Source organism: Labrus mixtus, chromosome 13, assembly GCF_963584025.1.
Source record: "Labrus mixtus chromosome 13, fLabMix1.1, whole genome shotgun sequence".
Taxonomy (NCBI): domain Eukaryota; kingdom Metazoa; phylum Chordata; class Actinopteri; order Labriformes; family Labridae; genus Labrus; species Labrus mixtus.
Window position 1 is genome coordinate 27,942,134 of NC_083624.1, and position 14,369 is coordinate 27,956,502.

Genomic DNA, 14,369 nt, shown 5'->3' on the forward strand with positions numbered 1-14,369 from the left:
AAAGATTCAAGTTTTCCGGTCTGCATTTGGTTTCTTCCCTTTGAAGTTCTCCATGTTTTGTTTTTCACACATTATCCACAGGACATCCTCATGATCATAGATCCACGATCCCTGGGGAATATTACGTACAATGCATGTTTTACACTATGGAACATGCTGCTACATCAATATCATATTGTGTTTTGTAATATTCATAATATTCTCTTATGATATAGATAACACAGATCTCAGGAAAAGGTGTCCGTATGTGAGGTTGAACAGTATTGTGCTTTGTCATCTGTTGTGTGTATGATTTTTCTGAAGTTAACTGAAAGTAATCTTTGACACGTAATGTGAATTCTTAGTTGAATTATAACAAAAATTTGACAATTTTTTGGAAGGCTGGTTAGTTTAAATGCATTTCATTGCATAACTGCTGTACATTTTGCTTTCGTATTATACTGTATCAAAACAATAAATCTGTTTTTTTTCTAATTATGTCTACCCTTCCCTTTTTCACCAATAGATTGCATGATTAAATGTACTACAGGGTGAGCCAATGTATTTGGACAAAATATAGGAGTGATTGTTAGAAACTCCAATCTGCTGACCAGGGATACTGGGATACCAGGGCTGGTAATTGATTTTTCACAGAAAATGGATAAGCGGTATTTAGATTACATGGGGCTACAATTTGAGGGAGAAAAGTATACTTCAATGATAATGCTGCTAACCACATTGAAATAATGTAAAAGATTGGGATTGTTTCGACTGAGAGCCAAAGAGACAGAAGAATGACTGTGCAGGTTTGGCTTGCAGATGCTGTTAACTAGTGGATAGGCTACCTGATAATTCACAGTAAGGTACCATTGCTTATATGCTTTAAACTAATTTACTTGTGCTTGCTCCTACACAATTGAAAACATTGAAAAGGAAATTCGTGAACGTTGTACTTAATGCGTTCATGCTGTTTGAGAAAAGTAAATTAAAGGAGAAACAAGTGGGTTTTTTTACCTTGTGGTTTCTTTTTACTTTTTGTCTTTCAATGAATAAGTCCACATTGCAGGTTGTTAAGCAACAGCGACACGCGGTGAATATCATTTCCCAGCTAAATATCGCTATCTGGTGGCTAGACATGGATGGTAGAAGACGCTGGTGTTTTAGCTAACAGAGGAGACAGCTATTCAGCAAACAACTTGTGATAAATTATCACCAGGAAAGGGTCGACCTCGTTTTAATGTAAAAGTTGTATGACATTTCAATCGTTTTGTCTATTATAATTGTTTGAAAAAAGTTAAAGGATCTGACAGGTTACCTCCACGCTCGTTTGTTGTCACATGATCTGAGGCTGTAAGCTACCATTAGCTAGCTTGTTAGCAGCTAGCAGTGTTAGCTAGCCTTCGGGGCTCACCAGGAAGCAACCTGACGTGTTGAGCCACACAGAGGCGAACAGCTGTCAAACATAAATATAATTTAAGTCACTTTATGATTCATTCCTCGTATATCCTGTAACGGTCCGGCTAAATGTAAGGTACGTTGCTAGTAATATTGCTTGCAAATAAACACGTGCTAGCGATTTTAGCATTTTATATTAACCTCAAGCTATGTTCCCTTGTTTTCTTTCTCATGCCAGCCTAGCTTAGCTAACAGCTAGCTGATGGAACCGCAATTAACGACTACCGAGCTAGCATGTAATAGCCATTTGCTTTGTAATGTTTATGTTGAAGATAAGTCTTTCTGTCATAGTGCTCAGTGCATTGAACGTCGTTTGTGTTTCATTACTGTAACTGCCTTCACGGGTCATTTATTAATAAGGAAACTGCTTGTCTCTGTCTCACAGCTGGTTAAACGTTACCTACATGGCAGCTCACGTCAACAAAAAGTAAACGAGCATGTGACCTAGGACCAGAGACAAAAGCACATGATCTTTACAAGTGGATGAGGCAAATCATCAATCAGGGGTGAGACAAACGGGCACAAAACATCCGATGAAAAAAATCTTAAGTTAAACAGAAATTGCTTTTGTGACTTTGTACTAACTAATAAAATATCTGTTGCACATGAAATCTCTCCATTAGGCAAATTATTTCAACGGGGTCCATTGGGAGTGAATAGCCATGACAACAAAGACATCTCTGCTGAAAGTCATCCTGCTGGGTGACGGTGGCGTAGGAAAAAGCTCCATCATGAATCGCTATGTTACTAACAAGTTTGATGCACACCTTTTCCATACTATTGGGGTGGAGTTCCTCAACAAGGAACTGGAGGTAGATGGCCACCAGGTTACCCTACAGATCTGGGATACTGCTGGTCAGGAGCGTTTCCGCAGCCTGAGGACTCCTTTCTATCGTGGCTCCGACTGCTGCTTGCTCACCTTCAGTGTCGACGACAACCAGAGTTTCCTCAACCTAGGCAACTGGAAGAAGGAGTTCATCTACTACGCAGATGTCAAGGAGCCAGAGAAGTTCCCGTTTGTAGTCTTGGGCAACAAACTGGATGTGACAGAGAGGCAGGTGTCTGCTGAGGAGGCTCAGCAATGGTGCCAGGAGAATGGTGACTTCCCCTATTATGAGACCAGTGCAAAGGATGCCACCAATGTAGCGGTGGCCTTTCAGGAGGCAGTGCGTCGAGTGTTGGCATTGGATGAAAGAACGGACCACCTCATCCCCACAGACACTGTCAAGCTTCACAGAAAGCCTCGCTCTGCTGGTGCTTGCTGCTCATAACATTCAGAAGTTATCACTAATATTATTTTGCTGTCTCTGCCTGATATGTAATGAGGCTGTAGGTGTACAATGCTATTGTAACATCTTAGTTAAACAAACAATGCTACTGGCTTTATGGGTTATTGTACTGTTAAGGCTAACAGTTGGAGTTCCTTTTGAAGGGGTGGGAAACACTAAATTTAGTTCAGCCAAAAAGTATGGCTGAGTTCTGCCACACTTAATGTCCAGCTTTAGGGGAACTCATGAGAAGCATTTAGTTCCCCATAGTTATCTTCTTTTGAAAACAAAAAATAAATCATGAGGGAAAAAAATCTTTTTGAAAACCTTCCTTTTTCTCAATGTATACTACCTTTGTATTGCAATTTTCATAGGGCTTCTGAACTTAACTCCCAATTATAATAATGCAGATAAGAGTGATTATTTGTATTCAGAAAGTGCATCATTTAATATTTATACACACCATTAACATAATTTCTGAAAATAATGAAGTAGCTAAGACCAACTTTGTGTAACTTACAAATTGAGGCTTGTTGTGATTTTTGCACCTTTGGATCTTGTTTGTGCACATTCTTCATAGTGAATAGTTTATGGCTTTATGCTGGAAGCACTGAAGGACATGATCCCTAAGAGAAGATAAATAGTAGGGCATAGCTAACATGCATGGCATACAGAGTGCTTACATTTCTGGAAACTTTTTTATTTTGTAAATATTTTTAACTCAATGTTCACACGATCAACAAATAGAAGTCATTATTGGAAAAATGCGGTCCTAATTGTTGGGTTGGTTTCTAGATTGATGATTTTGATCTTTACAGCACTATATTAACTTTTTTTTTTAAATGTTTGAAGTTTCTACCCATGGTTTAATATTTAACATGGTGAACCATTTATTTACCTTGACTGCCTCTTGTTTTGATTTCATATCTATTCAAAACTGTACGACTGGTATGCCAAATGATGAATAAACCCTGAGAATTGTCTCCTTAAGCCTGTTGTAGCATGAGAACTCCAGTGAGTATGTTTTATTAACCCACAGTTTGAACTGAACTTAGTGTTACCTTTCTGCGTTGCTTTCTGTGCACTGCAGTAATAGAATCCATAAGAACGTAGATAAAACAATTCACCTAACTTAGTTGAGGAAAAGGTTATTTCTTTTAAATAGTTTTTCTTATCAAGTATTTATGTCTTAACTTAAGCCTTAAAGTCTAATGTTCAAATCAACCTGTAGGAACTTCATGCAATAAATCAGAAAACAAATATTACTTAAGATCTAAAGGAAAGATTAATTTTAATATTAAATTCACATGTGGTAAATATTTACAACATTTGTCAAACAGTAAAGACAGACATAACAAGCAAGTATAAAATGATATACTCAGCAGACAGACACGATGCATCAACATTTTTGTGCATGTTGAGTGATTAATTCAGGAGATGTTTCTTTCCAAGAAACTGTACTTTCCTCTCAAAAGCTGTTGAGCGGATTGGTGCGTTGATTTCATAGAATGGATTCATTGCAAACTGAAAGAGAATACATGATTCAATCAATGACTAAAAAAATTACTCCGTATGTTACCACATACAAAGTTATCAAATCTTGGAAGAAAACTTGCCTTTATGTATAAATCATAAACATCATTGAAGAAGTTTTTGATGCCATCTTCTTGTCGCACATCATGCAGCATGAGGAATCTTGTATGTATAGCAAATAATTAAAGAAAATAGTCACGTCAAACCAGAAAAATTATTGGACACAATGCGACCTGCTCAAAGAATTATCACATTTAAAATGGAAGAAGCGCCACAGACCAAAATATAGATTTTTACTATCAATTAATCAGTGGTTTCTCTTTTAAAATCATTTTGGAAGAATGGAAAAGCAGAAAAATTCACACTCAGCTAATGAAGCAGCGGGAACAACTTGGGGTTAAGTGTCTTGCCCAAGGACAGATTGGACATGTGGCTGCAGGAGCTGGGGATCAAACCCCCGACCTTCTGGTTGAGAGATTTTTTTGCAATTACCACAATGATGTAAGTAAAAGTAGTCAGCAGTTAGGCAGACATGCATTATCTGAGTAGCTGAAAAGGGAATGATGACATGGAGTAGGAAAAGGATATGACCTGCAGTGACAAAGGCAGACACAAACCACTCGTTGAACTTGTCCACAGTCTTCAGATACATATTGTTGGACAGCCACATGTTTTCATCCACCAAATCCAGTGCTGCATGTGCAATAAACTGGTTCAGGTGGCGGTGGTCATCCTGTGGTAAAGGAAGCAAATGTTAGGGAGGGGGGAGGAGGGGGCATATTTCCTATAAAACACTGTAAATGTCATGTTCATTTGCTTCACTCAGCGATACCCTGGCAGTATATATTAGTCTATGATTATTACTATTATGTATTTATTTGCCTCTGGTATTTGGCAGGAAAATAAGGATTGAAAAATATACTTAAGCCATGTTACCTTTGATTCAGGCTTCCCAGCTGGCAGAAACTCCATCTCAAACACAGGATTGTCATGATGACCAACCATGACGAAATAAAAACTTCCCGACATCGTGTCCCGTTCTTCTTAGCAGTAACACTCTCCTGAAAATAATCAATACCAAGGAAAACCATAGCAAAATCAGACTTCCCCAAGTAACAGTGATTTTTTCACCAAATGATTGTGAGACTTTAAGCTAGCAGGCTAACGTTAGCCGTAGGGATGCTCAGAGTACCGTTTGAGTCTCTGAGTGATTCATGTGACACAAAAGAAAACATAATGCAGCTACAAGGTTTACATGAAAACACTATAAGGATGAGAAGGCAGGCTTAATGATTTGATACAACAGACTTCTCTTACCTTTCAATTTAACTTCCTGGAAAGGAACAAGAGCGGTCGCAAAAAGATGACGACATGGTCAAGTGAAAAACAATACAAAAAACAAAAATTCCATACAACTTTCTTCTACAGATAATTCAACGTAAAATTGTTACATAGACTTAACTTCACTCATTTCATACATTACGCATGTGGACGTTTATGTAATAAAAATAAACAATTTACTTATTTTTTGTATACGTCATCACTGTGGGCCTCTCCGCAATCAACATTTCCGTTGACGGATTTCAATGTTACAGGCACACCTCCTCGAAAGGGACGCCGAGATGCTCTCTGGTCGTTAGGCTGGTAACTAGATAATTATTTTACTAATTTTTAAGATATCAGGTATCAAGACGAACCGTTTTATACCAAGTAGGAATACTTTGAAATCCAGTGAAAGACAAAGTTTTTCATATCTAGCTCGTTCTGTTGTCTAGCTGCTTTTGTTTCTCTTCTGTCAGTTTCAACAAAATACTCACTAAACATGTCCTCGACGAAGGAAGATGCGTTATCTCCAGACGAGCTGAGAAGAAGACTTTATCAAACTTTTAGAAATAAGGGAGTGCTGGATTCCCTCAAAGTAAGACACACTTTTATACGATTAGTTCTATTGTTATTCTATTGTTGCTATTCTTGTAGACTTTACCACACTACCCTGCGAGTTAGAAACAGTTTGATCTTCATCCTTTCTGTTCTCTTTCACTCTTCGGGTCTGATTCAGACACAGCTACGGAATCAGCTCATCCGGGAGTTAAAACACCCATCTTTGACTGGAGCTGAACCAGTTCCGAGACCAGTACCTGTTAAATCTGAACCCCTTTTGGTTTCAGCCTGTAACAACATAGTGGCAGATCATCTACGCACCTCTGGATATGAGTACACGCTTTCTGTATTCTACCCTGAAAGTGGCTTAAGCAAAGAAAAGGTGAGTATGGCAACATGAGTTTTTCTTTAATACATTGAAGTTTAAAATGTAAAGAACATCATTGCAAAAATGTTTGTATGTTATCTGTTTTGACAGGTTTCCACAAAAGGGGAACTTCTTCAGCTTCTGAGAATAAGTCCTGAATCTGCCCTTTACAGGTCCCTGGTAAGTAATGATATATTTTAGTTTGAACAAAGTTTTTGAAATATATACATATAATAACTATAATAATAATATTAATAATGTAATTGTTTTTAATATTTTACAGTCTTTAAATAAAGATGACAATGAAAAAGGTATGTGAAAACAGGGTGGTTCTTTGATTTAAAATGCCTTTGCCTTTTATGCCTGTTCTTTACATACCTTTCTCTTTTCTTGCAGGGTTCTTGATCAGCCTTCTCACACAGCTTACTCCGCCTTATACTCACGGCCTTTGCCATGACGCTGACACTCAGACAACCAGCGTAGGAACTTACGGAGAGTCTCTCGGTATAATGACATGTCTTAAATTGTTTTCCCTGCACAGTCCTTTAAAGACAAAAGTTGTAATATGTTCTTTCTTCCACACTACAGTTGACAAGATGAAAATGATTGATAAGGAGTATGAAAGCATCAGTTACAGCGGGGAGAAATGGTTTTCTATCGAATCAAAACTGGCTGCATATAGGAAAGAAACTGACGCCCAGATGCAAGCAGAAATGAACATGAAGGTGCATATTTTTATTTCTACACACCTAATGAATTTAAAGAAATGTCTGGGAAGGTGTGAAGCTTAGCCGCATACTCATATCTGTGGTTTTCATGTTATGATGCATGAGTTTTCCTGCTGCTTCACAATGTCTCTTTTGTTTTATCAAAGATGCAACATTTTAAAGATGTTGAAATCGCCACGGTGAGGATGGAAGAAAAAGCCACATTTCATAAAGAATTTGATAAACTGAAGCAAGACCTGGAGAGGATGTATGAAATGAAGGCAAAAGCATTGATGGAGCGGGAGAAAAACGCAATTGATCGGTTACAAAAACAACAAGAGGTAGAGAAGTGCTTTGATGTTTTGCTTTGTTTGGTTCTCTCATCATCTCCGGTTGTCTAATGTAAAGAGACTTGAATCAGTGTTGTCTTTTTCAATTTCTCTTTTGTTTAGATTGAAGAGAAAAATGTTTATATACAGAGACAATCGGTCCTGAAAGAAATTGAAACACAGCGGAACAGAGAGAATGAGCTGAGGATGAGAACGGAGGCTTTTGAAAAGTAAGAACATTGATGCTAGCAGAAATCTGATGTGCTCTCTTATTTGTGACCACTTGAATCTGGAAATTTTACTGTTTGTTTGATGGTAGGACTTGTCAAATTCAAGAGGACAAGATCAAGACCACTGAGGAGCTGCTGAAGAGGAGAGAATTGGCAGTGAAGAGTATGGAGGACACGTACGACCAGAGGCTGAAAAATGACCTTTGCAGGTACTTCATAGATCTCATTTGTTCACATGTGCAGTCTTATTTAATAAAAGTTCACTTTACCTCTCAAGTTAAAGACATAATATTTAAGGATGTTGTCATTGATTGACCTGAGAATGTCACTGTTTAGTATGTAAAGAAAGACCCAGCTCTTTTATGAACACTTAACAATATTGATGATGATGATGATTAGGATGATATTTAGGATGGTTTTGATGCTGATTAGAACTCTAATGAACAGCTGTCCATGTTGTTGTTGATGACGATATATTAACCTAAATGATTAAATGAAATGCACTTCCTGTCAGTACCTGTGTGTCTGATCAGACTTAAAGCTGTCCGTTTGCACTTACTGACGTCTCCTCCTCTCTAGATCCTTGCTTGTGTTGTACTTACTCTGATGTTCGTCGCTTTGGATAAAAGCATCTGCTAAATGAATTGTGGATTTGTAGAATGTGCAAAGTAGAAATAGTGTAAAAATGGAAAGTCTAAATGTATTGTCATCATTGAATGCTGTTATTCTGCTGAATATTTTGCCTCCATGTGTTTGAAAGTTATCAGATGGTCTAAGAGTGAGTTATTCTCTCAGTCAATTTGAAAATGAAAAGAAACCCCAAAGTCCAGGAAAGAGACGCTCCCTGTTAATATTCTTATAATTGATTATTACATGAAAACTTTGTCTAATGCAACTATAAGCTTTAAAACACGTTTTTAGATCACTTGGTTTATTTAAGGGGCAGACTGATTTTAAAAACATTTTGCTGTGATTTTGTTTCAGTGTGTTTTTTATTGTTATTCCTTGTTTTATTATTTAGATACCAGCTGGAGCTGAAGGAGGACTTTACCAAAAGAACAGAAAAACTATCTGAGAATGAGAACAGAAACAAAGGTGAGTGTTTCAATGCAAAGTCACTGACTGGTTTACCGTGGCCTGTGTTTTGATTGTTTCTACTTTTTTTGTATCTTAGCTGAAACTGCTCGTATCCAAAAGGAGTCCGCTGTCATTAATTCCAAACTAGAGGAGCACAGCAGAGCATGTTCAGAGCTGAGACGGCTGCAGGTAAACAAATGCCCCCCATCTTCTAGCAATACACACTGCTCCCTCTTCAGTGGGAGATAGGCTTATTATTTCAGGCAGAACTTTTAACAATGTAGCCTCATGTGAATCTTCAGGCCAAGCTAGACACAGCACAGCAGCAAATTACCCTCCTGACTCGACAGACGGAGTTGTTGAGGGAGAGACTTGAGAACACGAGTGACTATCCCAGCTTAAAAAGAGAGAAGGCGGAGCTGCAGGGGCAGCTGCGGCTGCTAAAGAAACAGCTGGAGGATGCACAAGAGGAGAACAGACTTCTCCATGCAGGTAATCTCCCAGGAGTTTAAGCATGGTGCCACTTCCTTATGTACAACTGATTTCTGTGTGGTTTAATGTCTTGAGAGTTTCTGCTTATACATGTTAACCTAGGAAGTCAGTGTCCCTAAGAATATTTTATATAAGTGACATAAATTCAGTTGCTCTGTGGCATTCAGAGTCTGGGCTCATTGTGAGCTGTGGGAGATTCAGTCTACTGTGAAGCATTCATGCTCATCAGTCCCACTGCTGCTGGCTCCATGCAGTCTTTTTGAATGTGTCTTGCCTGCCAATGTGGGGCCTCTGTGCTGTGTCTGTAGCCCTGCAGACAACTTTCCTTTAAAAGAACCAGTGGAAGAAAATAGGTTGATAGTGAAGGAGAGCAGCAGACACAGAGGGCGCCCTTTACCCATGGCACAGAACCAAAGGTTAACCTCTCCCTCAGGGATACAGGATTCTTCTTGTTTGAGGATGAGGAGGGGAGCAGTGGGCCTCTCTCTCCTCAATGAAATCAAAAGGCAGAGACATGGTGTTAAGCCCCAAGCACTTTACACTTAACACTGGTCAGATCCATACAGCCAAGAATCATGAGCTGGAACTGTGATGATCAAACCCAAAGATGGAACAATAGGCTGGCAAAACCGTGCACAATTACTTTCTGCTTTGACTCTGATAACCTGTGTCTTAGATTTGGGCAAGCCATCCAAAGAGCAGATGTCCCTGCAGATGGAGCTACGGAGGCTGCAGAGCGCTCGCAGGCTGGATGAGGAAGAGTTTGACAACCAGAAACAGGTGCTGCAGGCACAGCTCCAGAGTGAGGTCAGTCATCTCTTCGCCTCCCACAGAGTGTGGGAAACTAAGTGGTGATGCTTCTTTCTCACAGTTTTTTTGTCTCACCTAAGGGAATTTCTTTGGCTTTTTTTTCTTAGATCCAAGTTTCTGGGTGACCTATACTTTTCATTTATGTTGCAAAAAAATCCAACTTTTCTGTAAACACACAATATGTTATTATGGGTTGTCCTGTTTCTGCAGGTGGAGCGCAGCGCTCAGCTCAAGGCTCAGTTGATACAGTGTGAGGAGAAGTCACAGTGGATGAGTAGCCACATCGAGGATATTAAGATGCAGCTTCGTCAAACTCAAAGAGGTATCCCATGACTGAGCATGCATGTCTGGATTAGTCACTTTAGCATCATGTAAGCTTCTGTATGCAGTTATGTATACAAGCTATAAACAACTTGTGGAGTAAGCTTGAAGTCCACTTTCAATTCACTGGCTTTCTTTCCTGTACCATGCTATTCTACCTACCATTACATGTGGTAAAAGGGAAAATATTAACTTAAAATTCTGGCATAAATTCAATTACTAAACCTTTTTTGTATATTTATTTGATTATTTATTTGCAGAAACAAGAAAGAAAGTATTTACAGTGGTAACAAGTAGGAGTGTACATGCATGAGTTCTATGAAGATTAGTGGTAGCAAACTTTATTTTCCTGCTCTCCACTCTTTAATGGTGGCTGTTCTTCAGTATTAGTGTTCAGCTCTACTCTTGTTTGCCTTTCCTTTCCTTTCCATCAACAATGGCAGCTCTTGAAAATGAAGTGCTGCGCAACCCAAAGCCCTCGCTCGTTGATCGCTCAGTACTGGATCTCAGTGCTGACAAGCTGGTCCCCCCTGACGTCTATGTGGACAGAGCTCTGCTGAGGTCCAAGGTGGCTTATGATGGTGTTTGTGAAGCAGGCGGGCCCTCCAGAGGACACGAGTGGCCTCGGAGCAACTCTCCAGACTCCGACATGGAGCTGGTGGCTGATGCCAAGGCTCGGATCCAGGAGCTGCAGAAGGAGGCGGACATCTTGGAGGAGGCTTACAGGAGCTACCAGCAGAGGGCGGTGTGCTCCACCCTCTCACACATGCTTCCCCCCAGAGCTCTTTCCCCACAACAAGCACATCCTTCACGTCACCCTGACTGTCTCCATAGGAAACTACTTTCTCACCACTCACACACCCACGCACCACACAAGTCAAAGGTCGCACACAGACCACTGTCACCACAAACTACCAGAACCCCCTCCTCACTACCCTATACCACTAAAAACAGTGTTCCTCCTGCACAATTACGAGTGACCTTCTCAGAGGACCAAAACCAACCCCAATCCCCAATTCTCCCCGACCACAGTCTCCACTTACTGACTGAACCTCTAACAGAAGAACCCCCTCAGAATGGAAGCAGCTCTCCTTCCAGACATCTATCCTCCACATCACGCTCATCCTCCAGGAGAACGCTTCAAAGAGAGATCATACAAGGTACCTTTCAAAAATGATTCATCCTGTGAAAGCACTTCAAAAAAAGGGTTTAATGCAACAACCTCTTACCTGTGGAGAAATAAATAATGAATTTGCCTTCACATGCAAACTGCACATGACTGCATAAGACTGTATTTATTTGATTAATGTTGAAACATTTGAAACATTCAGCCAACACTTTTTCACATCTGTCTCTTGTTTTGTAATCTTCCTGCTCTGAGCGTTTTGGCTAATGTAAAGTCTTTAACCCTCATAGAAGCAGTTATGTCTCCGATGGCGTTCCCTGAGTTGTCATCTGGAAGACAGCCCCTTCAGGCCCCCCGAGATGAGGTGGCCACCTCAGGTGACTTTTTCTCCGAGCACAGTCCACCCTGCAGTCCACAGCTCAAGAGCACAGCACGAGACCAGACCAGGTACCATCTGGCATCACTTCGGCAAGGACATGACATCATTTAAATGCACGTTTCAAAGTAGTGGATACTAATGCCCAGCACATTGGATTCTGTTTCTGTGTAGTCCACCTGAGTTACAGCCTGTGATCTCCAGCTTGGAGTCTTCCCCACAGCCAGAGAAAATCAGCCTTGACGATCTTGGACAGAGTCTATCAGGTACTCTTAGCAAATATGTTAGCAATAGTTTTTTTTTTTTACATTTTAAATGCTCTAGAATACCTCACCTCTGTTCATTTCAGTCATTATTAGCTCAGCGTTGCAGTCCTTTGAATACTAAGTAATGAAGGCCTCTTTAGGGCACAGGAACTTTAGGGCACATAAAGTTCACTTCACAGTTCTGTTTCATGTTGTTTTTACAGTCAGTAAGACATGAATTATACACAACAAGCCCTCTAAGCATCCTTTTCAAAAGGACAATTTAAAGGTTTTCCTGTTAAGCCTGAAGCACTGTATCCTCAGACATAGGTGCACTTTGTTGATACTGCTCTGATGACTTCTCTGCATTTTGTCAGTGTTTCATAAAATACATTTTCACATGTAATTTATTTATCCATCAATACAAAATGAGTTCAGCTCACTTATTGCTTTTTTCCACTTTCCGTAATCTATTTCTTTAATCGGGATCCCTGCACAATACAAAATGAGTATATCCGGTTTGGAGGTTTTGGATTTGAGAATGGCTGTTTTTTAATGAGTGTGTGACCGGCCTCCAAAGTGTCCTTTCAGTGGCCCTGCACAATGGTGAAGATGAAGGGTAGCTGATTATGTATTCTGTGCCGGTCCTCTGGCCCTTTCGCATTATGGCGAGGAATAAAAGATCTCTTTGTGCATGTCTCCCTCCAGAGCCCAGCCACATTCCAGAGCTTCTCCCGGACACTGCTGTCCCTCTCTCTGAGGAGGCCCCTGATGGCCCCGCTGTCTCCCACCCACAGGACCTCCCAGAAGACCCGAAAGACTCGCAGGGCCTAGCGGGTCAGTTGTTAGTCCCCCCCACTTTTATCATCTCTGACCCCAAATGACTAGAATGACCCGACTTCTACTGTACAGTCTGACTGTATGAATCTCTGATTTACTGGCATGGTTCACTCCTGAACAAAAATGAGAGACAACTAGTTTGACTCATGTCAATCTGTGTGTTTTATCAAAGTCGCAGAAACTTCAGTGGAATCTGCACAGGAAAAGGAGGAAGAGGATGAGGAAGAGGAGCAGAGGTGGGAAAGAGAACGAAAGGACAGACAAGAACAAAGGCAAAGGGAGCAAGAAGAAGCACGAGAGAGGGAGTTACAAGAGCTTAAAAGACTCGAGGAACAGACGGTAATGATGAACCTAAAATCAGAAAGAGGAGTTCTAGCTTCCCTTTATAATCTTTACACCTATCTGTCTATGATCAAATGAATATTAACCTTTTTTTCTGACCAGCTTTTGCAGGAGGTGGAGACAACAAGGGAGGAAAAAGAGGACAAAAGTGAGATGAAAATAGGAGATGGAGAGCAGAATCAAGAGGCAGATAATGAAGAGGAAGAGAAGTCTAAAGGTGAAAATCCGCTGGAGAAATACATGAAGATGGTCCTGGAAGCAAAAGAGAAGGAGCATGCACCGGTGAGATTATACCACATAAAGTCTGAGATCCATGTCAGATCAACTTTCCCTGTGGGTTCATCCAGCTTTTATTTTTATAGAGCCCTGGAAGAGATGAAACAGGACATTCGAGCCCAGAGGTCAAGAGTTTGTTGGAGGAGAAAGACAACAGGTAACTAAAAAGAAAAGTTGACTAGGTCGCTTACAAAATAGGTGCATAGTTGAATGGCTCCACTTATTAATACAAATTCTGCTATTAGCGTCAGAAAGTTTAATAAACATTTAAGCCTTAATAATCTTCTTCCCATAACATTTCATTTGTTTTTTGCCATCTCATCCCCTGGCCTTTGTTTTACATTATGTGTTCTGGAATTATGTTGTCTTAAGGAGGAGATCATTGAGACATACTTTTCTATTTTTAGTGCCGTTTTTTTTCTTCTTTTCTGTCCCTCGAGGCCTTACCTAACAAACTTAATTTTGTTTTCCCAGCATTGCAGCTTATTCCCACAAAGATGAAGAAGATGATTTCTGGTGAACCGGCGGTCCCGGAGTGCTCTCAAAAAACGATGAATATTTCAGGCCTCTGTAGTTTTTGTACTCTTATCACAAGTGTGAAGCATTTATTGTAAATGTGTTATGAACTCTTTTTACATCAACTGTATATGTATGAATAAATCGATTTTTTTTTTCTAGTGGATTGACTTTACATCTTCAAACAATATCATGCATA

General features: G+C 40.0%; 3 protein-coding genes across 7 annotated transcripts; 2 read left to right on the forward strand and 1 right to left on the reverse strand.

Moving 5' to 3' along the window:
* The first annotated feature begins 1,085 nt into the window (after positions 1-1,085).
* rab9a (RAB9A, member RAS oncogene family) lies at positions 1,086-3,692 on the forward strand. Of its 3 annotated transcripts, none has more exons than XM_061054605.1 (3): positions 1,086-1,218; positions 1,820-1,940; positions 2,058-3,692. In XM_061054605.1, exon 3 carries the CDS (start codon positions 2,097-2,099, stop codon positions 2,703-2,705), a length of 609 nt encoding a protein of 202 aa, XP_060910588.1. In that variant the 5' UTR covers positions 1,086-1,218; positions 1,820-1,940; positions 2,058-2,096; the 3' UTR covers positions 2,706-3,692. The 3 variants fall into 3 exon arrangements, with proteins under 3 accessions (XP_060910588.1, XP_060910586.1, XP_060910587.1); XM_061054603.1 differs by lacking the exon at positions 1,086-1,218 and adding an exon at positions 1,227-1,510; XM_061054604.1 differs by lacking the exon at positions 1,086-1,218 and adding an exon at positions 1,227-1,505.
* A 276-nt stretch (positions 3,693-3,968) lies between these two features.
* trappc2 (trafficking protein particle complex subunit 2) lies at positions 3,969-5,700 on the reverse strand. Of its 3 annotated transcripts, XM_061054609.1 has the most exons (5): positions 5,553-5,700; positions 5,172-5,296; positions 4,824-4,968; positions 4,319-4,404; positions 3,969-4,226 (listed from the first exon to the last, which is right to left on the reverse strand). In XM_061054609.1, exons 2-5 carry the CDS (start codon positions 5,262-5,264, stop codon positions 4,128-4,130), a joined length of 423 nt encoding a protein of 140 aa, XP_060910592.1. In that variant the 5' UTR covers positions 5,265-5,296; positions 5,553-5,700; the 3' UTR covers positions 3,969-4,127. The 3 variants fall into 3 exon arrangements, with proteins under 3 accessions (XP_060910592.1, XP_060910591.1, XP_060910589.1); XM_061054608.1 differs by having other exon boundaries at positions 3,969-4,401; positions 4,821-4,968; XM_061054606.1 differs by lacking the exons at positions 3,969-4,226; positions 4,319-4,404 and having other exon boundaries at positions 4,408-4,968.
* Positions 5,701-5,773: 73 nt separating this feature from the next.
* Positions 5,774-14,331, forward strand: ofd1 (OFD1 centriole and centriolar satellite protein). The gene is made up of 23 exons (XM_061054599.1): positions 5,774-5,879; positions 6,035-6,153; positions 6,295-6,498; positions 6,595-6,663; positions 6,767-6,794; positions 6,880-6,987; positions 7,072-7,208; positions 7,358-7,531; positions 7,643-7,749; positions 7,839-7,958; positions 8,771-8,844; positions 8,924-9,015; positions 9,129-9,318; positions 9,995-10,125; positions 10,339-10,450; positions 10,893-11,609; positions 11,866-12,022; positions 12,126-12,217; positions 12,905-13,033; positions 13,209-13,375; positions 13,481-13,660; positions 13,741-13,811; positions 14,129-14,331. Exons 2-23 carry the CDS (start codon positions 6,058-6,060, stop codon positions 14,172-14,174), a joined length of 3,201 nt encoding a protein of 1,066 aa, XP_060910582.1. The 5' UTR covers positions 5,774-5,879; positions 6,035-6,057; the 3' UTR covers positions 14,175-14,331.
* Positions 14,332-14,369: the final 38 nt, after the last annotated feature.

Excerpts from the sequence above, each read along its gene's own strand:
- rab9a (XM_061054605.1), top strand. The coding sequence starts at position 2,097 with ATGACAACAAAGACATCTCTGCTGAAAGTCATCCTGCTGGGTGACGGT.
- trappc2 (XM_061054606.1), bottom strand. The coding sequence starts at position 5,264 with ATGTCGGGAAGTTTTTATTTCGTCATGGTTGGTCATCATGACAATCCT. Across the intron at positions 4,969-5,171 it reads CTGGGAAGCCTGAATCAAAG|GATGACCACCGCCACCTGAA; the intron begins GTAACATGGCTT and ends CCTTTACCACAG.
- ofd1 (XM_061054599.1), top strand. The coding sequence starts at position 6,058 with ATGTCCTCGACGAAGGAAGATGCGTTATCTCCAGACGAGCTGAGAAGA. Across the intron at positions 6,795-6,879 it reads TAAAGATGACAATGAAAAAG|GGTTCTTGATCAGCCTTCTC; the intron begins GTATGTGAAAAC and ends CTTTTCTTGCAG. Across the intron at positions 10,126-10,338 it reads AGGCACAGCTCCAGAGTGAG|GTGGAGCGCAGCGCTCAGCT; the intron begins GTCAGTCATCTC and ends CTGTTTCTGCAG.